At 47.2% G+C, this 13,809-nt stretch overlaps 7 protein-coding genes across 7 annotated transcripts; 1 reads left to right on the plus strand and 6 right to left on the minus strand.

Moving 5' to 3' along the window:
- Nucleotides 1-475: 475 nt before the first annotated feature.
- Nucleotides 476-912, minus strand: N7503_005585 (DASH complex subunit DAD1; the record flags this gene model as incomplete). The annotated part of the gene is made up of 3 exons (XM_057065132.1): nucleotides 476-640; nucleotides 693-755; nucleotides 817-912. The coding sequence occupies 3 exons, from the start codon at nucleotides 910-912 to the stop codon at nucleotides 476-478; spliced, it is 324 nt and encodes a 107-aa protein (XP_056922875.1).
- Nucleotides 913-1,523: 611 nt separating this feature from the next.
- Nucleotides 1,524-1,779, minus strand: N7503_005586 (uncharacterized protein; the record flags this gene model as incomplete). The annotated part of the gene is made up of 2 exons (XM_057065133.1): nucleotides 1,524-1,585; nucleotides 1,653-1,779. 2 exons carry the CDS (start codon nucleotides 1,777-1,779, stop codon nucleotides 1,524-1,526), a joined length of 189 nt encoding a protein of 62 aa, XP_056922876.1.
- A 634-nt stretch (nucleotides 1,780-2,413) lies between these two features.
- N7503_005587 (SDR family oxidoreductase) lies at nucleotides 2,414-3,421 on the minus strand (the record flags this gene model as incomplete). Its single annotated transcript, XM_057065134.1, has 3 exons — nucleotides 2,414-2,837; nucleotides 2,887-3,325; nucleotides 3,394-3,421. 3 exons carry the CDS (start codon nucleotides 3,419-3,421, stop codon nucleotides 2,414-2,416), a joined length of 891 nt encoding a protein of 296 aa, XP_056922877.1.
- A 1,676-nt stretch (nucleotides 3,422-5,097) lies between these two features.
- Nucleotides 5,098-6,084, plus strand: N7503_005588 (dehydrogenase with different specificitie; the record flags this gene model as incomplete). Its single annotated transcript, XM_057065135.1, has 1 exon — nucleotides 5,098-6,084. The coding sequence occupies one exon, from the start codon at nucleotides 5,098-5,100 to the stop codon at nucleotides 6,082-6,084; it is 987 nt and encodes a 328-aa protein (XP_056922878.1).
- A 2,572-nt stretch (nucleotides 6,085-8,656) lies between these two features.
- Nucleotides 8,657-8,911, minus strand: N7503_005589 (uncharacterized protein; the record flags this gene model as incomplete). The annotated part of the gene is made up of 1 exon (XM_057065136.1): nucleotides 8,657-8,911. One exon carries the CDS (start codon nucleotides 8,909-8,911, stop codon nucleotides 8,657-8,659), a length of 255 nt encoding a protein of 84 aa, XP_056922879.1.
- Nucleotides 8,912-10,889: 1,978 nt separating this feature from the next.
- On the minus strand, nucleotides 10,890-11,494 carry N7503_005590 (small nuclear ribonucleoprotein F; the record flags this gene model as incomplete). Its single annotated transcript, XM_057065137.1, has 4 exons — nucleotides 10,890-10,956; nucleotides 11,047-11,202; nucleotides 11,326-11,363; nucleotides 11,489-11,494. 4 exons carry the CDS (start codon nucleotides 11,492-11,494, stop codon nucleotides 10,890-10,892), a joined length of 267 nt encoding a protein of 88 aa, XP_056922880.1.
- A 590-nt stretch (nucleotides 11,495-12,084) lies between these two features.
- On the minus strand, nucleotides 12,085-12,985 carry N7503_005591 (CXXC motif containing zinc binding protein; the record flags this gene model as incomplete). Its single annotated transcript, XM_057065138.1, has 5 exons — nucleotides 12,085-12,222; nucleotides 12,276-12,398; nucleotides 12,525-12,590; nucleotides 12,669-12,783; nucleotides 12,951-12,985. The coding sequence occupies 5 exons, from the start codon at nucleotides 12,983-12,985 to the stop codon at nucleotides 12,085-12,087; spliced, it is 477 nt and encodes a 158-aa protein (XP_056922881.1).
- Nucleotides 12,986-13,809: the final 824 nt, after the last annotated feature.

A 13,809-nucleotide genomic window follows, 5' to 3' on the forward strand; every position in this document is an offset into this window, starting at 1 on the left:
TATTCCTTCGTGTTTGTGACACGTTGGCGCAAGCTGGACAGAGCTGGACAATTGTAAAATTTTTCTCTTCCGCGTTTGGAGACGCTGCGCGCTCCCAAACAACCCTCGATTATTTTCCTTGGAGGCGGCTTTCTCGATTTGACATTGTTTGTTGACTCTTTTTTTTCTTTTTTGGCTTGCCCCTGTGTCTTTTCCTCATGACCCCTCCTGTTCTCTTCATGGCTCTCATGATCCGGGTCGTTGCCATTTTTGCCTTGGCATGCATGGGACTGGTGTTCTCAATTATGTTATCTGATATGTTATGTTGGCGAGCGAGCTCCTATGTGTTATTGAATACATTGCGACTTTGATGTTAAGAACAATCCATCGTAAAACGTAGAAGCATGATATTTCGTCAAGTGATAAGTAATGGTATCTAGCAAGCAGAAGGGAAAAAGACGCCAAGCCCATGTCAAGATCAAATCTGCAATGGACTTTAAAGCATTGTTTCATCATCTTCCTCCTTCTTTATCGGATGGCCCTCACTCTCCCCACTGACCTTCCGCTTGCTCTCGCCACTCTCCTCATTCTCTTCTGGTTGACCCATGAAGTTCTCAAACTGTGACCAGAGAGCCTCCACGGAGCTAAATTCATTACCAACCTAATCTAATCAGCAATGGACACGGAGATTGAAAGCGCCATGCGATACATACCGTGATGATACTCTCCAAATTCCGATTAAGCTTATTCATGTTTTGAAGCACCTGCTCCATGCCCTTAAACACGAAAAAATCAACAAACGAAAGAAGTGTGCAAATTAGAGAGTAGCAAACATACCACCGCAATCTCGCGAACCAATTCCTCGCGTTGTTGCTCAAAAACAGTCGGGGTAGCGCGACCCCCGGAGCCAGGAGTAGAGTTGGCCCAGGCCATTTTGTTGGATTATTGAATAGAGTAGATCGGAAGAGCTAGTGGGATCTAGATTCCAGGCAAGGCTGATTCAATTCTCGTGCGCAATTGAGTTAACGCGACTGTTGCGGGATTCCGGTATGGTTCGTGCTGGATTTTCCCGATTTGAAAAGTCGACTGGAACCGATAACTGGTTGTTTGGGAATTTTGTAGCACGGTGGAACTTGAGTGACTGCTTGCGTGACGCAGGAACAGAAGTGAATGAGGCAGGAGAAGTTGTTGTTTAGTGGGGCACCGATAAGCGTATCTGATTGGCAATCGGGCTAACACTCGGACACACGCGAGTGAGAACTTTGATTTCTGTACTTACTGAACAGTTTTTCTTTTTTTGTGAGATATCTTGTGCTATCTTTTACTAACTTAGTAGCTGTTGAGGACGCGTTCTGTCAAACCAGTTGCATTGTCAATCTAGGAAACAAGGAACAAATCTATCAACATCGGATCTCAACGGGAGCATTAGATACAGTAAGCGAATGATTGGCCAGCCAATTCATTGCTCTTCTATAAATCCACCCGTACTGGAACGTGATCAGTTGATGTCGAAAGTTTATCGCCCAGCCGAGAAATCCTCGCATCTAGTTGTCGCAAGGCCAGTCACCCTCGGTGCAGTGCGAGCCCTCGCGAAGAAGGGCGGTGACTATTAAAAGAATAGTTTATTAGTTTATATTCGCAGCCTGTCTGTTTGATTTGCTTGATAGACTCACAGAGGCCAGGGTCCGCCTCCGCATCGGCGTTGGGGGCTGCGACTGGAGCTGCCTCAGGAGCGGGCAGGGCGGCAGCGTAGGCCATAGCGGCGAAGGTAGCGATAGCGAGGAACTGGGAGAACTGCATTGTGGAAGTGGAGTTGGTAGAACTTTGAAGCTTTGGAAGATTGAGTTGAATGTTGGAAGAATGTGCTTTGGATTGCTGATGGAATGTGTTGATGAAGAATCCAATTCCACGAACGACGAGCTCTTATTTATGTGTTTCTCGATAGTATACTAGCCCGCAATTTTACAAGTGTATCTCGACCCCATTTCTAATTCAAGTAGGGGGCTTATAGTCAAATGGTATAGACATCGATTTAGGAAGGATCGACATGTTAAAGGGGCGACCCCAAATCTTCGCAGTGCTTGTGCAATTCACCATCAGGTACTAATATGGTAGATCTGTAGAAGATTTTTTTTGTCTGTCAGGGGTATCTATAGGGCCATTGCGCGATTAACTGGGGTCGGCCCGGGGGCTGGCGTGGCGTACATCGCTGTGGAGCTTATATGTATGGTATAGATCGGCATAACAGCAACATAGTAAATTACTCCGTATATGCAGGGGCGAAGAATGACGTTCATAATCAAGGATAATTATTGTGCAGCGGCAGACTAATTATAGCTGAGTGGCTATTTCTCTGCTCGCTTCGAACAGTCAGTGCATTGGCACCTTAGATAGTACTAGTAGGTGCCCCAACCTCGGAAGATTTACGATCCACTCAGGAATTAGGTATATCCTTCACTCCGCCTCCCGCAGAGCATTTAATTGTCTCTTCCTTCCAAGCTTTCATCTCCTCTAAGACCCTCTCATTTTCAGCTTCGAAGAGTGCAATGGTCTCAGCGCCCATCAAGAGCCTCGTGGGCAAGGGTCGCTGGTCTTGGCTCACAACAGCATCAAAGAGAACTTTAGCACATTGATCCGGCTGAGAAAATGTCTCTTGGACAGCTGGGTTCATCATATACTGAACCAATTGGTTGAACGGGCTTGTCAAGGTATCATACGCGGGATGACGATGCTCGAGGTGCACATTTGAGCCAAAATTGGTCTGAATGCCACCCGGGGCAACCACCAGAAATTTGATTCCCCAGCTCGGGTCCACCTCTTTCGCGAAAGATTGAGTGAAGCCACTGAGCGCAAATTTGCTATAATCAAATCAGTACTCAATCATTCTATTGAGAAAATATGACGTACCCGGCATGATAGAATGAGCTGCCTGGGAATGTCAGGTAACCGCCAATGGAAGACACCTGAACGATTGTTCCACCCCTTCCAGCTGGATTGACTTCCCTAAAGATGCGAATAGCTTCTTGGGTGATCAGGACTGGACCCCAGAAAAGTGTTTCCATTTGAAGCCGAGCGTCCGATTCAGGCATGGCCTCTGTGTCTCCCATGAGAGCATATCCTGCGTTGTTTATCACCACATCAAGCCGACCAAACTTCTCTACGGTAGCAGATAGAGATTTAAGGATAGCCTCTCTAGATATAACATCAAGGCTAACTTTCAGAACATTTGCTTCGTCAGGGAGGTAAGAGAGTGTATCGACATTGCGTGCAGTGGCCACAATGTTGTGGCCGGCTGCATGGATAGCGCTCGCTAGGGACTTTCCTATTCCAGAGGAACAACCAGTGACTGCATCTAGTTAGCTTTAATGTGTATTTTTCCCCCGGGCAATCTTCATCTCCTTTCCATTCACGCACTAAACCAAACGGTATTTGAGTCCAACATCTGGAAGCAGGTTGAGTATTCAGCCGTCTGGCAATTTTAACAAGAGATGGAACCAAGCAGGCTGGAAATTAATAAGGAAATAAATATTGCGTTTGCTTTTAAAAGTCATCTCAATTTGTATCCCGGCGGGATCGGCTTTAAGGGGCAGCAGGTCAGCCACCGTCTAGACAAACCTTAGGGCTGTCAGCCGAAAGTAGTGTAATAGCATCAACGGAGTTAGTCGGAAATAAGAGGCTGCCATATCCCAGGCGAGACTATTGGCGAGCTTAGATCCGAGATTGGATCTATTTGTTTAGTTGAATCACCAATGAAAGGATTATAGGTGGGTCCTGGCATCTCCCCCAAAGTGTAAGGACCTCGCGATGAATATACAGTAGGTCTGCTCTGAAGTTTGTATCCTCACAATATGTTGTACGAATTGATGTAGAAGACTCAAGAAAATCTCTGTGCTTACCTGACATCGTAGACCAGTTTTTTTCTGCAACGGGTACAGATATTGATTATCCTCACGTAGTCTCAACATCTACACTCTCGCGTATACAATGCGGCACCTAACTTGGTTGGTAATACAGCATTGCTGGTTTGTAAGAATCAAGCCATCATGTCTGTCGGTTGGAGCGGAGTAAACTTTATCGCCGACATAATCGCCTATTCTGAGAAACAGTATACTGTCAGCCCTGATTAACACAGTCTTGGCGAAGGTTTTCGGGGCTGCCGGCCCGTGGCGTACGAGCGTGACCAAGGGCCCAGGATGTTGAACCCCCGCCTATGTTCAGCAGTGGTATCTCCCAAATTCCGGAGGGCGCTGACTTCCGTTAACTTAGTCTTTACCTATTAATGGCTGCTTCCTTGGAGGTTCTCGCTAATGAAAGTATTATTGAAGGGGACGCAAACTGAATACCAGGCATCTGGCGTCTTCATTATTGGATCGATCTCAGTCTGGAGCTATCAGCCCTTGGCGGAACGTAGCGCTGTGAATTATGTCTTTGAGTCTCAGCTATGCAACTAAAATGATTTATGCTGAGGGATGACATCTTCATTAAATTGATCTTCTTCCTAAGAGTGGCTGTTTCTAAATCGTGCATCGAGGTCCGAACTAGGAGAATAAAGATCTCCAGGGCTCGGTTCGCTACAAGCCTATTCAATATCAGTCTGTAAGAGCACAAGACCAAAATCCTTCATTGCTTCCAAACATTATTTCCAAGCCTTTGTGCTCCACATCTCGTAAATGTCGCCCTCACATGAGTAGCCCAGATTTTGGAGTGAAGGCCTGTGGAAGGCCCACAACATCTTGCAGGGTTAGACCCTTCCCCACAGCGACTCTGTGCTTGGCACCTCATTCGTCATCATTGCCCGAAGTTTGCTTGGCGTTGCAGATCTTTTGCCGAAGAACCGCCAAGGGAACGTTGTTGAAAGTCTACAAGTAATAAACCACGGGCGAATTAATCTAGGTGATGACACGGATGACATGACATAACGGGGATTGCCTCCCCTTAACGCCGAATATCCTTAGTTTCTAACGGAGACCAATTCAGACAATAGAAACAAAAATATAAATACTGTACAGATGATCAATCGCATGTAACAGATCCTTCATATCCCATTCTTCTATTTCACATTGTGCCTAACCAGATCGCACTCACCCATAAAAAGTTATCGATTCATTTTGTCTCAGCATGGAATCCAAGTACACCAAAGTCCACCAGTCGCCAAAAGGTCCTGGAGACGCCCGTCCCACCGCCCTTCAAATCATCAAAGACGCAGGCCGTGAAGATGCCTTGACCGACAAAGTGATCCTAATCACAGGTTGCTCATCAGGCTTGGGCATAGAGACCGCGCGCGCATTATACGTCACTGGGGCAACACTATATCTTACTGCTCGCGACTTAGAGAAAGCGAAGTCCGCATTGGGCGAGATAGTTGCAAGCCCCCGAGTCCACCTTTTGCACCTTGACCTGAACTCTCTGGCATCTGTGCGTGCATCCGCCAAGGAATTCCTGTCAAAGTCTGATACTCTGAACATCCTCATCGCGAACGCCGGCGTGATGGCATGTCCAGAAGGCCAGACGGCAGATGGATTTGAAACCCAATTTGGAACAAACCATCTAGCCCACTTTTTGTTGTTTAATCTCCTAAAATCTCGCCTCCTTTCCTCATCCACCCCGGCTTTCAACTCTCGGGTCATCATTGTTGCGTCTAGTGCTCACCGTGTCTCCTCCGTTCACTTCGACAATCTCAGCCTGGAAGGGGAGTATGAGCCCTGGAAGGCCTATGGCCAGAGCAAAACCGCCAACGTCTGGACAGCGAACGAAATCGAGAGACGATATGGTGCCCAGGGCCTTCATGCTTTCAGTTTGCATCCCGGTGCTATCGCGACCGAGCTTCTTCGCCATGTATCAGACGAGCAGAAAGCTGACTGGGAGAAAAACGACTTTTTGAAGAACTATTGGAAAAGCCCGGAACAAGGTGCCGCAACCGCTGTTTGGGGAGCAGTGGCCAAGGAACTAGAAGGTACTGGAGGCAAATACTTGGATGACTGTCAAATCGCACCACCAGCCGATCCTGCACAGCGGCATGGACCCGGTTATGCGGCATGGGCGTACAGTCCTGAAATGGAAGCCAGACTGTGGGCCAAAACCTTGGATTTGCTTAATGAAAACTGAGGGGCTGTCTTCTCTCGCATGACGAGTCTGACAGGAGCACACCCTTCGACGCCGCGTCTCAGACCTTGCTGGCTTCATTACCAACTTCGTAAGCTGTTCACTGTTCACTTCTGCCAATGCCAATAAAGGTCAATTTAAGCTTCTGTAGCCTTTGTAACACGTTTATCAAATTCGCCGTGGTTCCAGTAATCGCTTAAGGTCCGAGGCATGATTAGCAGCAGAGTATATGCCATCTACTTGGTGGAGCCAATATGAGTGGTTGAAGTAGTGTGTCGTTGCAGATCCGTCTATTGTTAAGAAGCCCTGGGTAAAACTATCAATGGGAGAACGTGTTTAGACTGGCACATAGTCCTGATATTTCGGTCGCTCAAGGCTCAGTTTCGGGATATTTTGCAGCTCAACTTCCGTAGAAGCTAAATGCGCAGGTGCCACATTAACCGAAGAGGGGATTCACATTATTTTTGAAGCCCCCGATGGCAACGCCTGATAGAATCCAGCCCCGATTGCGCTTTAAGGCTCACTGGTATCACCTTGCACACTCACACTAAAGCTTGTTGGAGCGCCCGGTGAATGTTGCCTGTGTGTTCGAACATTTCCTGCGGATAAAGTGCGATAAAAACTAAAAGCAGAATAGCTGCATCCGCTGTACATAATGAGAGATGGAATAGCATATGATGATGCGTTTTTGTTAGATCGAAAAGCTTCTGTTGAGAGTCCAGTACAGCAATTGCTGCCTGCAAAACAGCTCTTAGGCCTTCTACATGTGCGCTGATATGAGGTCGATGCAATGCCGTGAAAATGTGAACACAATAGTGAGAAGTTCCTGACGCTGTTGAGAAAGACATGGGTACTGCGGATCCCAAAAAGTGTCAGGAATTTGAGCCCGTTTTGTACTATTCAATCGCCATCAGAGTATTACAGGATGCTATCGAGAATGTTGTGTAGATTATGGCTGGTTCTGACCAGGGCGTAAATATCATGTATTTCGATGGGATGTGATGTCTAGGAGAAGTTCATTGGGCAGCTGAGTAAGGTTCATGGTAAGAGACGTACACGATGAGTGAATAGTGAGGGGTTCTGAGAATAGATTTGAAGTTCACGAGCGTCCATGTCCTTTACCTAAGCATTTTTCGGGACGAGATCTCAGATTGTCCCTTCTGATTGCGCTCATATGTTACTGACGTAGAAAAGTAAAGTGCTGATATTGATCCAACAAAAGGTCTGGGCCCAACCTAGATGCCTCTGGATGTTTTGGTACAGCTGTTTCCAATTTATTGGTTAATTAACGGTTTAATGATATAGAGAAAAGGTGGGAGTAAACCGCGGAACCAGGCATTGAAGAAACATGGTTCAACTTGACTCCCGAGTTCTATTTTCAGTTTGTCACCTGAGTTCGTTGCACATTTTAACGACCGGCACGGTCGGCATTAATCTGAAAGCCAGAGATCTGGATGCAGTCCATCGTTCCAATAGGAGATAACAGGCGACTACTAGAACACAGATGAAAGCCACCCTAAGCCATGGCTCCAACTTCTACACCAATTAGCAGAGCAGTAGCAGAAGGTTTAAAAATCCGTTGGGGTTGTGTAAGCCTCAAAACTCCATCGCAATCTCCGACCATCGCACAATAACATTTCCACAACATTTCATTTCCGCAGTCAAATTTGCTTACTTTTTTGTGCGGAGTATTGAATACCCACATGGGAGACTAAATGTCAGACATTAAAAAGCCCAGTCTGGCCATTGTGCTAGTTCGCCGGGCGTCATACCTTGTCTCACCTATAGCCGAGCCGACTCGTCCCAGGGTCCAGAGCACCACTAGTACCTGGAAGGCGTTCGGTGCCACGGATCACAAAAATTAAGATCCAATCCAGGCCAGTCGGCTGGGTTTCAGATCTGTTCAGGTACAGGGCGTTTGTGACGGGGGTATGGGCCGGCCATTTTGTGTAAGCGAAGTTCTGGCTTGTGAAAGAGATTCGAGGTGGGCCAAGGTGGTATTGGGATCGGAAGAATAAGGCTACGGGATCCAAATGACCTCATGGAAATTGGCAAGATGCAGTAGTGTAGAAAGAATAGAATTTAAACAAAATAAAAGTTTGGGTATCCTTTGTTTACTTTTCCCGTATATACAAATTTTGATGCTTCCATAGAAACACCAGGGGAAATGGGATTGAATCGGAGTATACCGATTCCAATACTCGAGTCATTGATCTCATAAGTAAATAGAGAAAAAGGCATAGAGTAGCTCGTCACGTCATTATCATAGAAGCGGAGACTCATCGGGTACAATCCTTGCTAACGCGACCAGCAGAATCACAACCCGGTCAAAGGCCAAACAGCTTCAACTCCAAGGGCCCCGCTTCCCACAAACTTCATGGGGATATCGGGTGTCCTGATGCCACCGCATACATGATTCATTTTTCACGTTCCGTCTTGTCCCGTAGTCTATTCCAGTTTGGAATGTTCCAGCATTCGTGTAGTTTCATTATCATTTCGTTCGTGCTCCTCAGTGTGTAGGAGAAGTCGAGGGTAATAGGTAGAGGTAGAGAGGTAGAGGGGAAAGTGGAGGGTATCAAGAGTTTCGTCGCGGCTGGACTAGCATATTGCTAAACCGTTTCCAGCGCGCAGTGGGTGAGGTCGAACCAGCTCGCGAAAGCTGGCCTTTGTCTCCGGTTTTGGAGGACGACTGTGTAGAGGAGCGAGGACGACCGCCAATAGTAGCTTCATGGTCGGCGAGGACATCCTCAAGACGGACGTCAGACTCGGACCGTAAAGGTGAGTCCTTTGGATCGAGGATCTCGATGAATTTGGAGGGTGTATCGCGCATTTTGTTTGTTTTGTGTTTTGTTTCTGTGGTAGAAACCAAAACTAAACGAGCGTGGGTCCCTCAGAATATTTGGAGATGTGGTGGAGGGGATGGCGAGTATGACCCATATAAGGTTGCCTTGTGGAAGATGAGACAAGGGATTGTCACAGTAAGCGCCGTTTCACCACAAAGCGAGTACGAGGTACAAAAGCGAGAGTATGTAGGTTAGGTTGTGGGATTAGGGGAAATTGTGGAAGGGAATGAATTTAAATAAGTGAAGATCCATTCGTAGTAATTTTGGCTTGAAAGCCATTTAGGTACATTGACCAGTCCGGGACTGTCGTGTGGATCCACCGAAGATCAGGGGACTGAAAAGAACCCACTAAGAATTACTCAGAATACGGAGAAATTTTCTGATGGTTCGCTTTATTTTTCTTTTCTCTTTTAAGGGAACAGGGGGGATTCCTGTTAGTACTCTGTCCTCTGTGCTACTATAGGTCCTTGTACTGTAGTACTACTTCGATAGCTCAGTCAGATGTATCATGCATGATACATCCCCTCTGCCCAAATAATTCCCTTAATTATAATTCGTTATACTTTTTCCTCTTTCTGTCATTGGCACAATTTCCCAATTGGGTCCAAGTTATGAGCAAAAGGGGGGTTGAAGAGGGTGGGTGCCGGCACAAAACGGCGAAAGATCAGCGACGGACAGCCACTCGCATGGCGCGGTGGCGTCTGCACTTTGGCCAGTGACCGTTGGGCGGAGGGGGGGGAAGAATCCTTGGGGGTTCATGGTTTTAGATCTCCGTGGGTCTGTGGGAGGGGCACACTTGCGTGGCCCTCGAGCCCTCAAGCCCTCGAGGGGAATTGCTCAGGGTCATTTGAGCAACGTGCGACTCACAGTGTACTCGGCAAGTTTGGGCGCGCGGTCTTACACACCACACTCAGCAGACACTTTACCCCATCATCAAGAAAAACAAGAGTCATCACGCTATTTTCTGCATGATGGCCCCCCCATTCTTATTCATGACGTCGGAGGCTCGCGGTGGCTCTGATGGTAGACCCTCGTGTTGCGGAGGTGTTCGTGCATTCTTACTCCACGATCAACCTCATGTTTCTATATAAAGAACTCAGTGAGGAATGTGCTGCATACCAGATTGTGGAGAGGGGCGATGACAACGTAATTCGTACATCGTACCACTCTCATAACTAACTCGATACAGTAAACACTCCCAAGTGGGATCTGCGCCCGCCACTCTGATGTCAATCACCTCGGCTGATAAGCTATTCTACTGCTCTATATTAATTGCTTCTTCTCAGCTAGCAGGAACAGGATTCCGGCCTACCCGCACATGCAGGGCTGAAATCACACAATTGGTCACGCCCCTTGCAGTCTTGTGAACTTGAGCATTGCCACATAGCTATCCATGAATTTCAGTATACATCACTGCCCCTCCATGATCCTACAATAGAATGGGGCCAACCCGCCACTTTGCTCATCGCAACTCCACACAAAAGCATCATTGGGCAGATTCGCATTCGTCATGTCTGACGATATCCTTGTAGCGGTCTACGCATCCCCGATATCTTACTCCAGGCATACTCATATCAGAAATACCGGAATTGAATTGATTTTGGCCAGTAGGCATGCAACAATATCGCATGGGAAGAACCATAAAAACGCCTCGTGAATCGAATAGCAAAAGCAAAGGAAACCTCACTGACAATATCGAGCCGCGAAAGCCCTCTGTAGATGTCTCGTTGCATCTAATCTCCATGCCTCTTCTCTTGGCTGCGGGGTCTGAGGTCTTCGGTCTGTGCATATGCTTCGTGGGTACAGACTCGCTGCTTCACATTTCCACTTGTTCAGTATTGGCAGCGCATGATCGTCGACCCAGTGAAGCGGCCTCCAAGTCCCCCGCAGGCGCCAGCTTGAGCACCAACAGCCGCGCGTACAGCTGATCTAGTGCACCGGTCGCACTCGCATCGTATGATCATATTATTTTAGTTGGAGGTCCGTCATTTCCACACTGTCTGCCGCGCCCATCCAGAGAATGTTGTTACACCTGAGACTCAAATTAGTGACTGTCCACATCACAAGCAGCATAGCGTTGCTATTGCTCTTAACAACCCCGTTGGTATGATGGTATGCGTACCGAATAAGAACAAGACCCAGAGATCCAGTCTGCTTTCCATCGATGAATTCCTCCGTATCGCGCAGCAGAACGTTCATGTAGGAATCGATGCTCTCGAGGGTACCCTTGTACTCGGTTTGGCCCCATTTCAGGCGGATGATCATCTCAGTGCCGACTCTGTAGTCAAAATCAAGTCAGCCTCTGCCATTTGCCAGTTTCATTTGATAGAAATGAATAGTCATATCGTGGATATCTGTGGGGAATAGGATGAATGCTTTGGGATCGTGGGGGATCACGTACCTAGCCTGCAGGTACGGCCGGGGGTTGACTGGTTGAAACTAAAGCACAAAAAGGAATGTCAGCACTCTCTACGCGATATGCATTGCTTTCTGGTGGCCACAAATGAGCCCGCGCCGAAGCTCGACGGTGGGAGGAGGGATCGGGGTCGGGTTCTGAGACGTACGCTCATTGTGACGGGGTATCAGCCGGACTCGGTCTGCTTGTATGATCGGGCGGTATTATGGGAGACGGAGAAGAGAAAGAGCCGAGCAATAGAGCTTCTTTCTCGGGTTGATCGTGATGGTCGGGGTGGTATGGAGTCGTGAAGCGCGAAAATGTGAGCTGGACGGGTTCAAGGTGCGGAGCCAATGAGGTGCTGGAAAACCTCACCGCCTTTTATCGACTTTGGCTTGCACACTAGCTTCAGCCTTTCATTTCTAATGGTCAGATCATGTCGGCATATGTCATGTTATCCTTCTTTGGTGCTGGAAGTATTCTACAAATGATCAGTAACCAGATTTACGCGTTGCAATGCGACTTGAATTTAATGTAGCTTCGATATCATCTCCGCTGGACGGCATATCCTGTCTACCAATTCATCCCACTCCACACGCTGACCACAAGCCACTGGTAGAAATACAGTGAAGAAAAAGTTCATAAAATGCTTAGGGAATCAATATCCATAGATCTCCAAGACTCATCATCATCACCGAAGAAAACACCCCTCAAACAACACCGTCTTCGCCATCCCACTCCGCAACTTGCTCGGAAACATTTGAATCAACGGCTAAGAGTCCAGGTGATCTCCTTGATGCTGACCTCACCAGCCTTCTCATCGTAGTCATACCACTCACCCTCCATGAGATCGATTTCCTTGAAACGTGTGGTGGTCTCAGCACCCTTGGCCTCCCACTCTCCCTGCAATGGTGTAAGAATGACGGCACAGGTAAAAGGGATACAATGATACTCACATCAGCCTGGAAGTCGACGAACTCAAGTCCGCGGCAGTCCAGCTCGATGATCTTCTTGCCAGCCTTCTTCTCATCAGCTTCGTAGACATTGGGGCCCGAGATAATGGAAGCAGTGTGAGTTTTCTGGTAGTATTGTTAACGTCAGGCGATGAAAAATGCACCCAAAATAGAACAATCAAGAACGTGACTAGATCTATGACAATATGACATTGTCACTAGAATTGGGTGACAGAAATGGGACATCCTTACCGTGCATAGCCGGCACTTCCAGACGAAGTTGGCCTCGCCACGGCTACCGGGGATCTCATGTTGCTCCTAGATATCGACATTCGATTAGTTTCCGTAACACAACATAACACGGCTTCAATGTAAATTATCTACACGGTCACTTACAAACCGATTGAAGCTGACCCAGTTCGGGTGCGTCTCGCGGCAAGAACTGCATTGCACCTTGAAAGTGTAAAAGTAGGGGTTTTCCTCGGTGTCAGAGGGCTGGAGGTCGGTTACGCTATTTTGGAAAGTCAGAGAAAAACATTTCCAAAAGCTCATTGTTCTCTGAACATGTCCATATGGCACGCAATAGATCTTCTTTTTTTTTTCCCTTTTGCGATGGTGCGGGGAGAGCCTAAGAGAATGGCGACCTGAAATCAAAATTGGGAGGGATTATATACGTACCCCTCCAACTCAGCCTTAAGGACCAGGGAAAGCATTTTTGTGTAGGGCTAGATTTGCGATTGTCTGTGGATGAGTGTCGACGAATCCAAGTGAGAACCGTGATGATGCGGGGTGGAGAAAATACATGAAAATAGATCAGCCTTGGCATGTGACCACCACAATAGAATCTTGGTCAACACACAGCTAAGACGAGATTATCATTATATTCATTACACCCCAGGGCTAGTTAACGGTAAAAGGGGCACCGGAAATGGCTACCTGGGACGCCCATTTTTGGCGTCCTTTTTGGCGCTCTTTTTACTAGGGGTTGTGTCATCATTGAGCCACGTGATACCAGTTGGCCTTCTTTCCGGTCTGCTCAGGGAGCACTCAGGGTCTCTTTGAGAACTGCCTATGGTTCAAGATAGAAGACATAATCCACCGTTGAATTAATTGTTGATATTCAGCTCAGATTGACTCTGTGGTAACAACTGCGTATGCAAGCAACACTAATCTCGCTTCTGGTCTCGTAATCTAAACACCAAAACCCTAATTTGGAAGACAAAATGCCTGGATAGAGTTCAAGACAATGAACTATCACATTGTTGTTGGAATTAATGTCGGTAATAATGGCTAAGATCCGGTCAACTCAAATAGGGTATGATTTTCAAAGTAGTTCTACCAGACGAGCATTGAGATGTACCCCAGTATATATCCTATCTAGAGGCTAGAAGCCAAGGAATACAATACGGAACTCCCAGGTTATATCAGTAAGATATTCGATAGTAACCAAGAAAGCTAGCTAAAATGGGAGTGGCTTTAGTTTCTTCTTCGCTGAATATTAGTCTTTGTGATTGAGGATTTAGACAAGGCTTAGACA

The sequence above is a fragment of the Penicillium pulvis genome (genome assembly GCF_028828015.1).
Source record: "Penicillium pulvis strain IBT 33274 chromosome Unknown contig_23_segment0_segment0, whole genome shotgun sequence".
NCBI lineage: Eukaryota > Fungi > Ascomycota > Eurotiomycetes > Eurotiales > Aspergillaceae > Penicillium > Penicillium pulvis.